This window comes from Diorhabda carinulata, chromosome 10 (assembly GCF_026250575.1).
Source record: "Diorhabda carinulata isolate Delta chromosome 10, icDioCari1.1, whole genome shotgun sequence".
NCBI lineage: Eukaryota > Metazoa > Arthropoda > Insecta > Coleoptera > Chrysomelidae > Diorhabda > Diorhabda carinulata.
This window is the reverse complement of record NC_079469.1, coordinates 14,080,116-14,098,515: the sequence shown is the minus strand read 5'-3', so window position 1 is coordinate 14,098,515 and position 18,400 is coordinate 14,080,116. Positions and strand designations below refer to the sequence as shown.

Below are 18,400 nucleotides of genomic sequence, written 5' to 3'. Positions count from 1 at the left end.
TATACATAAAAAAACTATTTATAAAGACTCCAATCAGTAAAAAAATGTGTAGAAAGCTTCCGATGATCTGAAAAAGTGTCCAGGAAAGTTCGAAGCGGTAAAAAAGTGTCTTTGAAGGTCGCAATCGCTTAAAAATGATCAAGAAGTCAAACAAGGTGTTCTAAAAACTCCATATACATAAAAAAACTATTTATAAAGCCTCCAATCAGTAAAAAAATGTGTAGAAAGCTTTCGATGATGTGAAAAAGTGTCCAGGATAGTTCGAAGCGGTAAAAAAGTGTCTTTGAAGGTCGCAATCGCTTAAAAATGATAAAGAAGTCAAAAAAGGTGTTCCAAAAACTCCATATACATAAAAAAACTATTTAGAAAGACTCCAATCAGTAAAAAATTGTGTAGAAAGCTTCCGATGATGTGAAAAAGTGTCCAGGATAGTTCGAAGCGGTAAAAAAGTGTCTTTGAAGGTCACAATCGCTTAAAAATGATCAAGAAGTCAAAAAAGGTGCTTCAAAAACTCCCTATACATAAAAAAACTATTTAGATAGACTCCAATCAGTAAAAAATTGTGTAGAAAGCTTCCGATGATGTACAAAATTGTCCAGGAAAGTTCGAAGCGGTAAAAAAGTGTCTTTGAAGGTCGCAATCGCTTAAAAATGATCAAGAAGTCAAACAAGGTGTTCTAAAAACTCCATATACATAAAAAAACTATTTATAAAGACTCCAATCAGTAAAAAAATGTGTAGAAAGCTTCCGATGATCTGAAAAAGTGTCCAGGAAAGTTCGAAGCGGTAAAAAAGTGTCTTTGAAGGTCCTAATCGCTTAAAAATGTTCAAGAAGTCAAACAAGGTGTTCTAAAAACTCCATATACATAAAAAAACTATTTAGAAAGACTCCAACCAGTAAAAAAATGTGTAGAAAGCTTCCGATGATCTGAAAAAGTGTCCAGGAAAGTTCGAAGCGGTAAAAAAGTGTCGATGAAGGTCCAGGGGAGTTTAAAAATGTCAGAAATTAAAAAAAAAGTGTCCCGGAAGGTTCAATCAAAAATTCGATATATACATATTCAACTTACCCTCTAATTACACCCTGTTCATTATAGATTGTAGGAATTTAAGGGTTGAATATAAGATTGTACATAAAGGGGCGTTTTGGCATTGCGGGGGCGTGTCCCTACCACTCCTACTACGTCGTAATTTTCATTTTCAGCAGGTGCTTCGAGTTCTTCGCAATTCAGAAACACATTTCGTATTAACGACGTTCCACTAGCTTTTTACGAATTTGGGGTAAAAAAATCGAATTTTCGATAAGACAAATTAGTGTTAAAAAGTGTTTTTTTTTGATAAAAAAAAATATAATGAGTCAAGACCACGAACTTTCGACCAATTTCAACGATCTAGGGAGATTGGTGAGTGCCATTTTATTACAAATCAAACAAATATACAGGGTAATTAGTAAATGACTATCGCAAATATAAAATATTGAGAGGGTAACGATTAAAATTAATTAAATAAGGGTTGATTGCTTACCGAGCTGAAGGATTATTATTTATGTCAATAAAGGAACGTCTAAAAGTGGTTAAAATATACCGAGCGATCAAAAATTAGTTAAATATTTATTGTAACGTATATAGATATAAAAAACGATTTTAATTTATTGAAATATTGTGATAAATAGTGTTAGGGGCTGGAAAAAATCGTTTTTTTGAGATATTAGAACGTTACGGTTAATTTTCAAATGGAATTTATGGAATGCTAGTGGGGATTTCTGGTAATATCGATTTATTCAACCATCAAATTAACTTAAATGAAATTGGCCATCAACGAACGACACTAACAAAAGGGACAATTGACTAAAGTAAACAATAGTAACACAACACCTTTGTATTGTCACTTTGATCTCCCGATGAATGTCTGGGGGTCTGGGGTGTGTGTGTGTGTGTGTGTGTGTGTATTGTACGAAGAAGAAAAAGTTTTTCACCCGCGGTGTGGTGAGAAAAAAATTAATTTCGTAACATTAGGATCGATAAATGTAAGATTTAGATAGAAATTTGTCGATTTTTTACTATTTTTTTCATTTTAACGTCAATTATGCAACGAAAAATTTGTAGTACCCTCGTATAATTAACAATTACGTAGAAACTATGGGAAATTTTAGAAAAAATCTTATACCAATCGATAGGGTAAAGATACATCTAAATGATAGTTTTCGAAAGATTTTTCAATATCTATTAGTATAGAAAATATACAGGGTGGAAGTTAGTAATAAATTTTTAACAAAATGATTCACTGTAAAAATTTCTACTGCTTATTTTTATACAATGAGAATATTAAAATTGGTATAAATCGAGAGAAAAATATGTAAAGTATCGGTAAAAAAATAAATTAATTCTAAAATATTTCGTCAGTCTAAATAACTTGGTATTTATTTTCCTCCGAATTAAAATAAAAAGTTTTGACTATACCCTGTATTATATGATATTTTTTAAACTCGTTTAGTAAAAAATGACTATAAATCTTTGAGTTTCTTCTAAAAATAAATAATTATTGTTCAATATTTTCCTTTGAATTGAGAATAAATTGTTAACAAAAATTGTTTCGAAAAAACTTCGATGCCTCCATTTAAATTGAGATAACGAAAAAACTATAAAAGATATTGAGTTGAAATTTTTGACAATTTAAAGATTAACGATATACCCAAATGAATATTTTTAAGGAATTTCTCTAAACTCATAATACAAGAAATTATACAGGGATAAAGTTTGACAAAAAAATTCAAATCTAAATCAAAGTGAAATGTATCACCCTGTAATTTTCGGAAGATATTAACCTAATAATTAACAAGAACGACCATAAATATAGGAATTATGAACGTTTTTCACTTTTTTAGAAAAGTTAATTTATTTAAACGACTATTATGCAACGAAAAGTTTACAAAAAATTTGTAGTACCCTCGTATAATTAACAATTACGTGGAAACTATGGGAAATTTTAGAAAAAATTTTATACCAATCGATAGAGTAAAGATACATCTAAATGATAGTTTTCGAAAGACTTTTCAATATCTATTAATATAGAAAATATACAGGGTGGAAGTTAGTAATAAATTTTTAACAAAATGATTCACTGTAAAAATTTCTTCTGCTTATTTTTATACAATGAGGATATCAAATTTGTTATAAATCGAAAGAAAAATATGTAAAGTATCGGTAAAAAAATAAATTAATTCTAAAATATTTCGTCAGTCTAAATAACTTGGTATTTATTTTCCTCCGAATTAAAATAAAAAGTTTTGACTATACCCTGTATTATATGATATTTTTTAAACTCGTTTAGTAAAAAATGACTATAAATCTTTGAGTTTCTTCTAAAAATAAATAATTATTGTTCAATATTTTCCTTTGAATTGAGAATAAATTGTTAACAAAAATTGTTTCGAAAAAACTTCGATGCCTCCATTTAAATTGAGATAACGAAAAAACTATAAAAGATATTGAGTTGAAATTTTTGACAATTTAAAGATTAACGATATACCCAAATGAATATTTTTAAGGAATTTCTCTAAATTCATAATACAAGAAATTATACAGGGATAAAGTTTGACAAAAAAATTCAAATCTAAATCAAAGTGAAATGTATCACCCTGTAATTTTCGGAAGATATTAACCTAATAATTAACAAGAACGACCATAAATATAGGAATTATGAACGTTTTTCACTTTTTTAGAAAAGTTAATTTATTTAAACGACTATTATGCAACGAAAAGTTTACAAAAAATTTGTAGTACCCTCGTATAATTAACAATTACGTGGAAACTATGGGAAATTTTAGAAAAAATTTTATACCAATCGATAGAGTAAAGATACATCTAAATGATAGTTTTCGAAAGACTTTTCAATATCTATTAATATAGAAAATATACAGGGTGGAAGTTAGTAATAAATTTTTAACAAAATGATTCACTGTAAAAATTTCTTCTGCTTATTTTTATACAATGAGGATATCAAATTTGTTATAAATCGAGAGAAAAATATGTAAAGTATCGGTAAAAAAATAAATTAATTCTAAAATATTTCGTCAGTCTAAATAACTTGGTATTTATTTTCCTCCGAATTAAAATAAAAAGTTTTGACTATACCCTGTATTATATGATATTTTTTAAACTCGTTTAGTAAAAAATGACTATAAATCTTTGAGTTTCTTCTAATAATTATTGTTCATTATTTTCCTTTGAATTGAGAATAAATTATTAAGAAAAATTTTTTCAAAAAAATTTCGATGCGTCCATTTAAATCGAGATAACGAAAAAACTATAAAAGATATTAAGTCGAAATTTGCGACAATTTAAAGATTAAAGATATACCTAAATGAATATTTTTATGGAATTTCTCTAAATTCATAATACAAGAAATTATACAGGGATAAAGTTTGACAAAAAAAATTCAAATCTAAATCACAGTGAAATGTATCACCCTGTAAGTTTCGAAATTGATTCAACTAACATATAATAAGAAACGATCAAATTGTTTGTTCTAACGAAAAGTGAGTAAATCTGAAGTCAATTTAATGATTGATGATACTAAAAGTCATCAATTCGTTAAATGACATTTCAGGTAAGAAATTGTCTAATTTCCTTATTAGCCGAATGCCGCGGTGAATTTTCCCAATGAAATTCAAATTATAAAAATCATTTTACGGACCCATAATGGCTGGTTATTACGAAAAGTCCTTAAAATATTTATATTCAAACTTTGTCTTTCGGAAGATCGAAATTGGGTGGAAAAAAATGTGGATTTTCGACGTAATTGGGATAAAAAATATGTATTAACTGTCATTTTGACAGATTTTGTCATAATATATTCATTTCTAAGCTAATTTTTATAGTTTTTGTCGAATTTCGTTGTCGAATTTATGCCCAAAATCCATTTCATTCATATTTTGGCAACGGAGCTTCTGAATTTGGGGCTAAAAGGCATTTTTTATGGTTTTTGTCGAATATCATTGTCGAATTTATGCTCAAAATCCATTTTATTCATATTTTGGCAACGGGGCTTCCTAATTTTGGGCTGAAAAGCCATTTTTTGTTGGGTTTTGACGATGTTCGTAGTCGAATTTATGCCCAAAATCTATTTAATTCATATTTTAGCAACGGAGCTTCCGAATTTTGGGCTAATAAGGCATTTTTTATCGGTTTTGACGATGTTCGTAGTGGAATTTATGCCCAAAATCCATTTCATTCATATTGTGGCAACAGAGCTTTCAAATTTTTGGCTAAAAAGGCATTTTTTATGGTTTTTGACGATGTTCGTAGTCGAATTTATGCCCAAAATCCATTTCATCCATATTTTGGCAACGGAGCTTCTAAATTTTGGGCTAAAAGGCATTTTTTATGGTTTTTGACGATGTTCGTAGTCGAATTTATGCCCAAAATCCATTTCATTCATATTGTGGCAACAGAGCTTTCAAATTTTTGGCTAAAAAGGCATTTTTTATGGTTTTTGACGATGTTCGTAGTCGAATTTATGCCCAAAATCTATTTAATTCATATTTTAGCAACGGAGCTTCCGAATTTTGGGCTAATAAGGCATTTTTTATCGGTTTTGACGATGTTCGTAGTGGAATTTATGCCCAAAATCCATTTCATTCATATTGTGGCAACAGAGCTTTCAAATTTTTGGCTAAAAAGGCATTTTTTATGGTTTTTGACGATGTTCGTAGTCGAATTTATGCCCAAAATCTATTTAATTCATATTTTAGCAACGGAGCTTCCGAATTTTGGGCTAATAAGGCATTTTTTATCGGTTTTGACGATGTTCGTAGTGGAATTTATGCCCAAAATCCATTTCATTCATATTGTGGCAACAGAGCTTTCAAATTTTTGGCTAAAAAGGCATTTTTTATGGTTTTTGACGATGTTCGTAGTCGAATTTATGCCCAAAATCCATTTCATCCATATTTTGGCAACGGAGCTTCTAAATTTTGGGCTAAAAGGCATTTTTTATGGTTTTTGACGATGTTCGTAGTCGAATTTATGCCCAAAATCTATTTAATTCATATTTTAGCAACGGAGCTTCCGAATTTTGGGCTAATAAGGCATTTTTTATCGGTTTTGACGATGTTCGTAGTGGAATTTATGCCCAAAATCCATTTCATTCATATTGTGGCAACGGAGCTTTCAAATTTTTGGCTAAAAAGGCATTTTTTATGGTTTTTGACGATGTTCGTAGTCGAATTTATGCCCAAAATCTATTTAATTCATATTTTAGCAACGGAGCTTCCGAATTTTGGGCTAATAAGGCATTTTTTATCGGTTTTGACGATGTTCGTAGTGGAATTTATGCCCAAAATCCATTTCATTCATATTGTGGCAACAGAGCTTTCAAATTTTTGGCTAAAAAGGCATTTTTTATGGTTTTTGACGATGTTCGTAGTCGAATTTATGCCCAAAATCTATTTAATTCATATTTTAGCAACGGAGCTTCCGAATTTTGGGCTAATAAGGCATTTTTTATCGGTTTTGACGATGTTCGTAGTGGAATTTATGCCCAAAATCCATTTCATTCATATTGTGGCAACAGAGCTTTCAAATTTTTGGCTAAAAAGGCATTTTTTATGGTTTTTGACGATGTTCGTAGTCGAATTTATGCCCAAAATCCATTTCATCCATATTTTGGCAACGGAGCTTCTAAATTTTGGGCTAAAAGGCATTTTTTATGGTTTTTGACGATGTTCGTAGTCGAATTTATGCCCAAAATCCATTTCATTCATATTGTGGCAACAGAGCTTTCAAATTTTTGGCTAAAAAGGCATTTTTTATGGTTTTTGACGATGTTCGTAGTCGAATTTATGCCCAAAATCCATTTCATCCATATTTTGGCAACGGAGCTTCTAAATTTTTGGCTAAAAAGGCATTTTTTATGGTTTTTGACGATGTTCGTAGTCGAATTTATGCCCAAAATCCATTTCATCCATATTTTGGCAACGGAGCTTCTCAGTTTTGGGCCAAAAAGGCATTTTTCATATTTTTTGACAATATTCGTAAATTCGAAATCCAAAAACAATTGTTTTCCAGGGATGTTTTTTCGGATCCCCATTCGGCACATGTTACCCCCATCATACGGAAAATTATAAAACAACGCCACCTAACGGTAAGTACGTTTTTTTTTGTCTGAAAAAAAAAATCAAATTATTTCTCTTCCGATCGCTCCTACACTTAAATCAACTAACAAAAAGCTGTTAAAATAAATAAAAAGACACGCGCTGTCAAAAAAATCAAGCCGCTTCGTTTATTTTCACGATCCGCCTGTATAAATTGTTTTATATTTAAACTTTATCCCAACAGCCTCATTCCCGACGGATTGGAGGAACTCCTGGCATCAAGATGGTAAGTAATACCCACTTCTCCATTATTAATGGAATAAATGCGAGTTAGGTAACGTACTCTTCCATCATCTTTATCGCTCGAACGTGATTAGAACGAGATAGATACAAAATGGTCTCTGTAACGAAAAGCTTTTCACCTGTTGTAGACCATTAATAATTCAAAAGGTTAAATAATGGACTGGTATCCTTAGGGAACGGGTAAATACGAGCTTCAAATGAAAAAAAATTAGTCATATATACGTTAAATAGGAATAATTTGGATTTGATCAAGTTGCGAACCGCTCTAGTGAATTCTCGAGCTACATAAGCTGGACGAGATATTGTATATTGTGAAATTGTCGCTTCTTTCAAAAAATCATATTGTTCGAAATAATTGATATATCGAGATGAAATTTTGAAGGAAGTTTCCTAAAGGATCATTCTATCTATGAAAAAATTGACAGTGTACTCAGCGTTTTTATTACTGAAGTACGGGGCGTCAAAGTATGATATTATAAGTTGTAAAGCATGTTGTCAATTAAAAATTAATACAGATCACAAAATAGAGAATATTGAGCTCAAATTTGAAAGAGACTTTCCTGAAGGATATGTTTCTTAATTAAAAAATTTACAGTATCATAAACGTTGTTATTTTTGAGATATGGGGTTTCAAATACTTAATATAGTAGTTTCAAAATTGGTTATCGTTTAAAAATTAATACCGATCACAATATAGAGAATATTGAGCTCAAATTTTCATAGGACTTACCTGCAGTATCCTTTTTCTAATAAAAAAAATCACAGTATCCTCAACGTTGGTATTTTTGAGATATGGAGTTTCAAATAATGAAAATACCAGTTCGAAAATTGGTTATTAATTAGAAATTAATACCGATCACAATATTGAAAATATTGAGCTCAAATTTTTATAGGAATTAGATAAAAGATCCTTTTTCTAATAAAAAAAATCACAGTATCCTTAACGTTGGTATTTTTGAGATATGGGGTTTCAAATAATTAAAATACCAGTTCGAAAATTGGTTATTAATTAGAAATTAATACCGATCACAATATTGAAAATATTGAGCTCAAATTTTTATAGAAATTAGATATAAGATCCTTTTTTTAATAAAAAAAATCACAGTATCCTTAACGTTGGTATTTTTGAGATATTGAGTTTCAAATAATGAAAATACCAGTTCAAAAATTGGTTATTAATTAAAAATTAATACCGATCACAATATTGGGAATATTGAGCTCAAATTTTTATAGGACCTAGATATAAGATCCTTTTTTTATAAAAAAAATCACAGTATCCTTAACGTTGGTATTTTTGAGATATTGAGTTTCAAATAAAGAAAATACCAGTTCAAAAATTGGTTATTACTTAAAAATTAATACCGATCACAATATTGAGAATATTGAGCTCGAATTTTCATAGAGCTCAGATAAAGGATCTATTTATTCACAAAAAAATCGACATATTCCTAAACGTTAGTATAACTGAGATACGGGGATTCAAATTAAAAAATATGATTCCTAAAAAGTGTTTTCAATCAATTTAATCATTTCCAGGAAGTAATTGCGGTACAGACGATAGTGAATCATATAATAATGATTCAGAATTCCACACAAACACGGAAAACGGTAAGAAAAATCATCAAATTCAATTAAATACGTAAAAAAAACTTAAACTCGCCCTTAGAACGTTTCCATATAAAGAAACGTTGTTAATATGTAACTGAAAACTGTTTCTCCATGATATTTTGTTTTAAATAACGAATTTTTCAATTATACGAACGTCGAGAGAGGCAGATACGTCATATAGTTTGGTAAAGAGGCGGTTTAGTATAAGGTAACACGCTGTGTTTAGAGATCAATCTGTCAGTAGTTCTTTTAGAATATAGAAACGTTTTCGTGGGTAAATGCACAGCGGGATACACCCTCTTTACGATGAAGTTGAATTTCATACCGCATCTGACAGTTTTTTCCCCATCTCTCTCTATTCCAGTACATTAACTCGATTTTATATAATTATTTGATCAGTATTTTATCGTCGAATACTAAATATAAGATATCTTATTGCGTTCAAACTGTTTTTTTAGGTTTAAAATCGGAATTAAATACAACTGAGATTCATGGAAAATCTCCTAATTACGGTCCTGTTTCGTATACACATTTCGATGGCGTCTATACGAATGGTTACCATAATACCGGCTGTATTTATTCTAATAATTTATGCAATAAAATATCCCATACTAAAATTAATACTTCAGGTGAAAATAATAACCTAAATCAAAATGATTTAATCATCAAACAAGAACCCACAGACAGAGAATATAAAGGTAAATAATTATAATGACGTGTCATTATTATTAGTAGTTTTCATCAATAGATGGCGCGACGTATTCTACAACTACAAATTTATTTATTTTCAGGAAAATATTCAATTTATAATATTAAAGATATATTTTGTTTTAAGTATTTTTTAATTGTTTATTTATTGTTTCAAAACATTAATATTCAGGGGGAAATTAAATGAAAACATCTGATCCAATTCGTATTCCGAAGTGATCCGATCTAAATTCGAGACGGTATACGTGACGAACATATCACTTGGCGGTTTTTTTTCCTATTCTCATTGAAAATCAAAACGCATTCTTTCGATATTAAAAAATCTACATAGAGTGTAAGCCACCCATTGATAAACACTTTATTCGACACTAGGTTTGTTATGGTATCTACAGATTTTTTTACGTCTTCTTCTTTACCGCCAACCCCGTAGGGGGAATCGAATTTGATTATCAAGTAAATCTGACTTCTATATTTACCCTGCAAATTGCTTTCGCGATTTCTTAATAACGTGACAAACTCGATATGAAAACATATCATTTGACGAACAATTTATTTTATATTGTAATATACGAGGTCGTTTAAAAACAAACAATTTGTTTTAATTCCGGTAGGTATTGGAAAATGTCAACAAAATCCTATGATTATGAACTCTAAGCTACAATAGACAAACTACACTACACTAGATTGAATTGATTGATAAAGTTTTACACTATATTACACTACACGATAATACTCTACATTATATTGCATTGTATTACATTAAGCTATACGACAATAACATATCCTACACTACTCTGTCGTACACAAACTGCACTACATTAAATTGAATTGAATAATAATAAACTAAACCATAATGAAGTTGTGGAGTACACTACGTTACACTGTATTACTTTGAATGAGATATTACTCTAACCTGCACTGAACTACACCTCAATATAATGGAATACACTATAATACTTTAGACTACACCATTTTATTTTAGACTACGCTTCATTGAAATACGAAACATTACACTAAACTACACTGTCATACACAAACTATACTATACTATATAACACAAATAAATTTCTTTACTACAGTACACTAAACGAAACTGTAGTATGCTAGATACTAGTACCTTTATTACACTACACTATAGTGCAATAGACTCTGTGTACTTCTTTTTTCTTGCCAAAACCACAAAACTAAAAAAAATCTGACATATTACCAAGTTTTGATTTTGTATACACATAGATTACTCTCTATATATATTCAATTTTTTACAAAATTGATCAAATCTCGAAATTAAAAGTGTAAAAGAAAAAATAATCATATTTAGTTATCTCGAAATTGTTCATATTAAATTTTGACTTTACATTACCTGGCGTAATGTTAGTTAATTTCGCATACATTATGAAGAAGTGTAATGGATTAAGGGTGTATTTAATAGCCGTATTAATATTGATTCGTTTCAATTAAAATCTTCGACCCCCCGACTAAACGATACACCCGAGGGTTTCATTAAACGTACACTCACAGGGGTATACGGAATCTTGTCAGTAAACAACTCCATTATTAACAAAACCCCTTATGGTAAACAAATTTAAATGGCGGCGATGTTTAACGTGGTTCTTTTTGTATAACTTTCATATTTTTAGTTTTATACGTATAAAATTATTTTATTCTATTTATATTTCAAAATTTATTTTTTAATCGATTGTTAAAAGAAGAATAATAAATAAAGTTAAAAAAAGGAATGACCGGATTGACCTTGAAGTAAATTTTATAGCTTAAGCTCGTTTTACACTTGGTTAATCGAAATTATATTAATAGTATAATAATATGCTATTTTCAGATTATTCTGAAAAACCTTTAGAAAAACTAAAAAATACAACTCAAACTAAAAGTAGTAACGTATCTAATTCGAACGGGAGAAAAGGTTCTTTACAATTATGGCAATTTTTGGTTGCATTATTAGATGCCCCGGACGCCAGCGCGGGTTGCATCGCTTGGACAGGAAAAGGAATGGAATTTAAACTAATAGAGCCCGAAGAAGTAATAATTATATTACAATTTTTTACATAATCACAATATATTTGAAAATCGTACATCGAAAAATAATTTCATGTTGTAGGTAGCACGACGTTGGGGTGCTCAAAAAAACCGCCCCGCCATGAATTACGATAAACTCAGCCGATCTTTGAGATACTACTACGAAAAAGGAATCATGCAAAAAGTAGCAGGTAAGTTTCTACTCATTTGTTTATTTTTTTTGTTGTATATCATTTATTTTTACAGGCGAAAGGTACGTCTATAAATTTGTTTGCGACCCGGAAGCTCTCTTCAACATGGCGTACGGAGGACACTCAGAAAACACCATAAAATACCAATCGAGCGTAAAAACTGAAAACGGTAACATAAAAACCGAAACGCAACATCATCTCGCTTATACTGAAATGATTAATTTCTACAATTGCGGTATAGCACATTCTTATCAACATTTACATCCGTATTTACAAGAAAATAAACTTTTTAATTAAATTGATTTCAGTGTAAAATACCCTTTACATTACCGTTAATAAATATATATATAAAAAAAGAAGAAAATCTCACTTTCTGTATAGGACGTTTAATGTATTAACACAGAATTACTATTAATAGTATTAACTCTATGGTTTGATGTAGAATTACTTTATAAAATATGAATAAAAAAGAAGAAAATTTAAACTTCAATTTGAGGTTATAATACAAATATTTATAAAAATTTGTTATAAAATGGTTGATAAGAAACGTTGGCTAAATAAAATACACGAAGAACCTAAAAGTAGCCAGGAATATATATCCTGGAGTAGTTCTGATAGTGACAACGAGGAATTATTTATATCGGATATAAACGAAGAAGACAAAGTTTCATTCAGCAGTCCCGATAAGTCTCCTATAATTAACAGAGTAAACGTCGAGGAATCGTCTCCTATTATAGGTAGTAAACGTAAAATAGAAGAAATAAGATCGAAATTTAAAAAATCGAAGGAATGTCCATCATTAACCCAAATAATAGACAGTGAATCGCCCGAATTTAAAACAACAGATTCCGGTAGCACGACTACGAAAAACGACAGTGGTTCGAGTGGTAGTTTATATTATCAACCCTGTATTAAAAAGAAACGATATAAAAAGAAAGGTTTGGCGTTTTTGTTGAAAAAAACTTTGGATTTACAAAAAACACGACTTTCTATATGGAAACACGAACTTTACGTGAAAAAATCGTGTGATATCGTTAAAAACGTTGTTAAATTCAAAGTGATTAAAATTCGTGATGAATACGGGAACTTAGTTGTCGAATGTGACGAATTATACGAGGGTAGTGGTGAAAATTTGAATTTGGTGTTAATATTGATTAACAAAAGTGTAAATATCGATTTAAGGGAAGGTGTGGTATATAATATGTATCCCCCTTACGAATCGAAAATAGTGACTTATAAATCAGAAGATATCACTTGTTATTTCAATGTGACACGGATAGTTAAATAAATAATTTAATTTTTGGGTAAGTTTTTATTAAAATTCTCATAATAAGTATTTAACCAGAGTGTCTACTTTTCTTATAAGTTCTCTCCTATTTTTTACTGTTCCCTGTAGGTAATTGAATTGATGATTACAGGATTTGATTCATTTAAAAATTCATATAGATAAAAATAATGAAAATTTCGGGATAATATTTCAAAGGAATGTTTTTATAAGATCATTTTATCAGAAAAAAATCGATGATGTCGTAAATGTTGGTATAAATGAGATACGGGGGCTTAAAGTATGAAAATTTAATCTGAAAACATCTGACCAAATTATTTGAAATATTGAATTCAAATTTTACAGTAACTTACATTAAGGATCATTCTATTCATAAAAAAATTAACAATGTCCTAAATGTTGCTGTAACCGATATACGGGGGTTCAAAGTATAAAAATTTGAGTCTGAAAATATGTAATCTTTTACAAATTCATACTGACGAAATTATTTGAAATATTGAGTTCAAATTTCACAGTAACTTACATTAAGAATCATTTTATTCATAAAAAAATTGGTAATATCCTTAATGTTGTTGTAACTGAGATACGGGGATTCAGAGAAAGAAAATATGAATTCGAATACTTGTTACCATTTAAAAATTAATGAAGATCAAAATAATGGAAATTTTGAATTTAAATTTCAAAGGCACCTACTTAAAGAATCATTTTCTTTATAAAAAAATTGGCATCGTCCTAACTATTGGTATAAATGAGGCAATATAATTATATCAAAACATATAGACAAATCAACTAATTTTGTATATTATTTAATATTTATTTCGCCAATAAAATATAAGTAGACACCCTTGGTTTAATAAAATCGAAAAAATGATACATTTTTTCACACAATACGTTCGAAAAAGTCGATAAATATCAGTTTGAACTGGATTAAATTGTTTTTTAGAAATTTCTTATGATTGTCACATCAATTATTGATTAAATATAGTTACTTAAATACGTTTTTATATATACCCTGATAGTATAATCGCATTTAAATAATACAGAAATCGTAAATATACGAGTTCAATCAAAATCTTTTAAACAAAAGTCTGATAAACATTTTTTTTTCACCACACATTTTTAAATATTTGCTTGGGTTACATTTGGAAGGACATCAAAGGAAAACCATTTTTTTTTACTAAAAACAACCCTCGTTCAATTTTTTTCATCTTCATTCATCAATTATTGCTTAAAAAATTCACATTTTTATCGAGGGAGTAAAACCGAAACGTCGTATTTTCGTATTTGAAGAATGAAAAACCTGAAGAGGGTTTCAATACATTAGAAACGTATTATTTTTTTATCAATTATTGCCGTTATTTTTAGAAATGAACGTAGTTTTAACCGAATTCGTGCAATTGCATATAGTCGTGAATATTCTAGAAGCGAAAGATCTCGCCGAAGTTCTCGCTCTGTTAGACCAAACTCCAATTTTTTTAGACCCATCTGAAACATTCAAACAACTCGTATTAGACCTTAAACGGTGCGTAACACCCCGTATAATTTTTTTTAGTCGTCAAGTATCGCATATCACCCTGTATAAATTTGTTTTATTTCTTTACCCCATTCGGTTTAGGTTAGTCTTTATACGGTACTTATCACCCTGTAAACAATTTTTTTTTAGTCGTTAAATAGCGTATATCGCCCCGTATAAATTTTTTTGTCGTTAAATGTTGTATATCACCCTGTTTAAATTTTATTTCGTTTCCCCATTCGGTATAGAATAGTTTCTAAACGGAGCTTATCACCCTATATAAATTTCTTTTATTTTGTTTCCCCATTCGGTATTTGAAATTTAATATCAAAGCCGGCCCTGTCTGTAGAAAAATAATTAGCTGTCCTAACCTCATTTTATTCCCCTATATGTGCTATTCATTAATGTAACCAAGTTCCCCACCACTATTGGCTGAATAATTAATATGATTAGACAAGATATTAACATAACCTATTTAAATACGTCGAACAATTGAACTACTATTTTTTATTTTCTTCTTTTTTTTATAAAAATCTCATTTTCTATGGTTCTATGTCACAAATACTTTCTCCATACCATTAGTCGTGGGAGCATGCGCTGAATATTATATTGATTTATTTTTAATATTAAAAATAAAAAGATTTATACTTACTTTGGAATCCTAACGCGTCCTGGGGATTAAAAACAATATTTTTTTTTAAATTAAATACGATCTAATTGATTTATTTTAACGTACCAATTTTCCTTTTTGTTTACCAGTCTTTTTTTCGGCTTCTTTTTGCGCCTTCTCGAATATTTCGTTCAAGAATTCATTGACGACTTTTATTTTTTCGGGATCGTTTTTAAATTCAGCTATACGCATATCTAAGGAATTATTCAAATCGAGATGGAATTCCGCCATTATTTTACGATCACTTTCCCTACTTTCTTTTTTTCTAACAGGTTAAAATCGCATCTGAACTGACACGCATTTTGAACGTAAATACACATGCGCACTTCCGATTACCCGGATATATCAAAATCGAAGCCGTCTTGATGGGTAAAAACGTTCAGGTGACTATCGATCGGTTCCACTCGGAGTATAAACAGGACCGTATCGAGGAAGAATTTAAAATTTTATTAAAAATTTTGAAAATTACACAAAAAAATTAATTTCTATGAATTCCAGTGACAAATGACATAATTGTACGTAATAATAATAATTAAACGTATTAATCAGATTAAAAATTTTAAAAATATATACATCGTGGATACGTGCGAAAACTGTCATGTTTCATCGTATAACGTCAAAGTTTGCTCAACCAAAGTGTGAGGTTAAATTTCACGATTTCGAACCATCGCGGTTTTCAAGCAAGCATTTGAGGTTATGTTTTGAAAATTTCAATAAAATGTCACATCATGTGACTAGTCGTTGTAATTTCACAATTTTCGTTATTTTAATCGACCTAATAAATTTTTTTTCGATTATATTCATATTCAAACGTAATGTTTTTTCCGATAAGAATGAAATTTTCAAATTTACAACACGAACATGTGAGGTTATGTTTCTAATTCAATGCTGTTTCATTACACAAACTATGACGCCACGTTTCGAAATTGTAATGGCTTCCATATGACGTCAGAATTCGCAAATTGAACGTTTGAGGTTATGTTTGACAATTTTAATGCAATGAAGTTTTTCCGTGACGTCATCGGACCGATTTTTCGTGTTTTTCCCGTGAATCGAACTCTTGTTATCATTAATTTTCATAGGAATCTTCGTGAAGGGTCATTTTTTACATAAAAAAATCACAATGACTTAATTGTTCGTGTAACTGAGGTATGGGGGTTAAAAGTATGAAAATATAAGTTCGAAAACTTGTTATCATTTAAAAATTCGTAAAGATCGAAATAATGGAAACTTTAAGTTAAAATTTTGAAGGAACCTTCTTAAAAGATCATTTTCGTAATAAAAGAATTGTCAGTCTTCCAAAAGTTGATTAAATGGATATACGGGGGTACAAAAAATGAAAATACTAATTCTAATACTTGTTTCCACTGAAAAAATTAACAAAGATGAAAATAATGGAAATTTTGAGCTAAAATTTTGAAAGAACCTTCTTAAAATATCACTTTATGTAAAAAAAAAACTGACAGTGTCCTAAATATTGGCATAACCAGGATACGGGGGTTCAAATATGACAATATGGTTAATTGGAGGTTGTTTTTAATCCTATGAAGTTGTTTATTAATGTCAAATTATTACGTCACGTATCGAAACTGTCATGGCTTCCCATATGACGTCAGTATTCGCGAAACGAACGTTGGTGGTTATGTTTGACAATTTTAACACACGAAGTTGGCTCAAAACGATTTTTTGGGTTTTTTTTTTGAAAAATCAAACACTCTCCGTTATAACAAACGTTTTATTAAAAAAAACGAATTTCAGTAGTGGAATTGGAACCTAGGGGTTTTTACGAATGGCCTATCGCAAGTAAACACTATCGTCTCCCTTTCGTCCTTTGGTTTATCTACAATCATTTTAACCGGTGGGGGTCTTCTTATCTTCCTCCCATGGATACCTCTCTTCCTCTGCCACAACCCCGACCGCGGTCGGTTACCTAATTCACGGTTACGTTGGGCAGAACCAATGGGAGTGCTACCATGTTCTATGTTACTCAACCTACCAACAGTACACATACAAGTTGCTGGTAAACTGAATTCTTTTTTCGACGGCGTCATTATAACGACGCGATCGTCTTTGGCTTTTCTTAAAATCGTAGCGTAAGTACCCGCGGAATGTACGAGAAATCCCCCCACACCGGGGTATTTTTCGACGTTGTGCACCTGCGTACCCAACGGGAGGGCCCCCAAAGGATAAGCGTCCCCTTCGTTGGGTCGAACTACAAACATATACGAAAAAAAAAACCACTAAATTCACATATATTTAATTAGTACTCACCCGGTATTCTCGGTATGTAACAGGAAGTTTTTAAAATATCCCCAGGTTTCATGTTAACGGTCGCTAAAATGTATTTGAGTTTATCTCCGTGGGCTACCAAAGCGATATTAGCAGTTCGACAACCGTCTTTGATTATCTTGATTACTTTTTCAGTTTGTACTTTTCCTTCTTCATTTGGGCCCACTCGTTTCCAATCTATCCAATGGTATTTATGTTTTATACCGCCTCCGATTCCTTTTACTATCATTCTACCGGTTTTAGGGTCTCTTCCAGCCAAATTCGTTACGTTTAATGGTTTCACTGTATATTCTTCGGGGTAGTGAACGATACGACGGAAACATTTCCCGTGTCCAATTTGTGGTAATTCAACTATTTTTGCTTTGAATCTGACACTACATAATCTGTGAGAAATATTTGTTGTATCTAATAAACTTAATTTAGTAAAAACTCGAGTTAGGGAATTCATTTTGGTTATAATGACATAATTGACTCTTCTTCTTTTTTTTCTCTCTAAACGTCGTAATCAAACCTATTTTCATTTCCAATAATAAAAAGTGTGAAAATACCAGATAATTATAGTTTTTTTAAGTAAAACATTTAATTATTGTAAAAATATCATGTTTATTGTACTTATCATATTAAAAATCTATTTTATATGATAGAAAAATCCTATTGTCTCTTCTTTTTTATGCAACGTCATTTAATAACCTACCTACTAATGTTGATAGATA

The 18,400-nt window shown here is 30.2% G+C and overlaps 4 protein-coding genes across 4 annotated transcripts; 2 read left to right on the top strand and 2 right to left on the bottom strand.

The window, feature by feature from the left end:
* The first annotated feature begins 1,256 nt into the window (after nt 1–1,256).
* On the top strand, nt 1,257–12,852 carry LOC130898914 (transcription factor ets-4-like). The gene is made up of 8 exons (XM_057808515.1): nt 1,257–1,399; nt 7,064–7,139; nt 7,334–7,375; nt 8,929–9,000; nt 9,459–9,698; nt 11,543–11,742; nt 11,822–11,930; nt 11,986–12,852. The coding sequence occupies exons 1-8, from the start codon at nt 1,349–1,351 to the stop codon at nt 12,225–12,227; spliced, it is 1,032 nt and encodes a 343-aa protein (XP_057664498.1). The 5' UTR covers nt 1,257–1,348; the 3' UTR covers nt 12,228–12,852.
* Nucleotides 11,733–15,778, bottom strand: LOC130899131 (uncharacterized). The gene is made up of 3 exons (XM_057808908.1): nt 15,465–15,778; nt 15,381–15,399; nt 11,733–14,700 (listed from the first exon to the last, which is right to left on the bottom strand). The coding sequence occupies exons 1-3, from the start codon at nt 15,627–15,629 to the stop codon at nt 14,558–14,560; spliced, it is 327 nt and encodes a 108-aa protein (XP_057664891.1). The 5' UTR covers nt 15,630–15,778; the 3' UTR covers nt 11,733–14,557.
* Nucleotides 11,998–18,336, top strand: LOC130899130 (uncharacterized). The gene is made up of 2 exons (XM_057808907.1): nt 11,998–13,234; nt 15,671–18,336. Exon 1 carries the CDS (start codon nt 12,463–12,465, stop codon nt 13,216–13,218), a length of 756 nt encoding a protein of 251 aa, XP_057664890.1. The 5' UTR covers nt 11,998–12,462; the 3' UTR covers nt 13,219–13,234; nt 15,671–18,336.
* Nucleotides 17,120–18,183, bottom strand: LOC130899129 (39S ribosomal protein L2, mitochondrial). The gene is made up of 2 exons (XM_057808906.1): nt 17,670–18,183; nt 17,120–17,610 (listed from the first exon to the last, which is right to left on the bottom strand). The coding sequence occupies exons 1-2, from the start codon at nt 18,133–18,135 to the stop codon at nt 17,153–17,155; spliced, it is 924 nt and encodes a 307-aa protein (XP_057664889.1). The 5' UTR covers nt 18,136–18,183; the 3' UTR covers nt 17,120–17,152.
* Nucleotides 18,337–18,400: the final 64 nt, after the last annotated feature.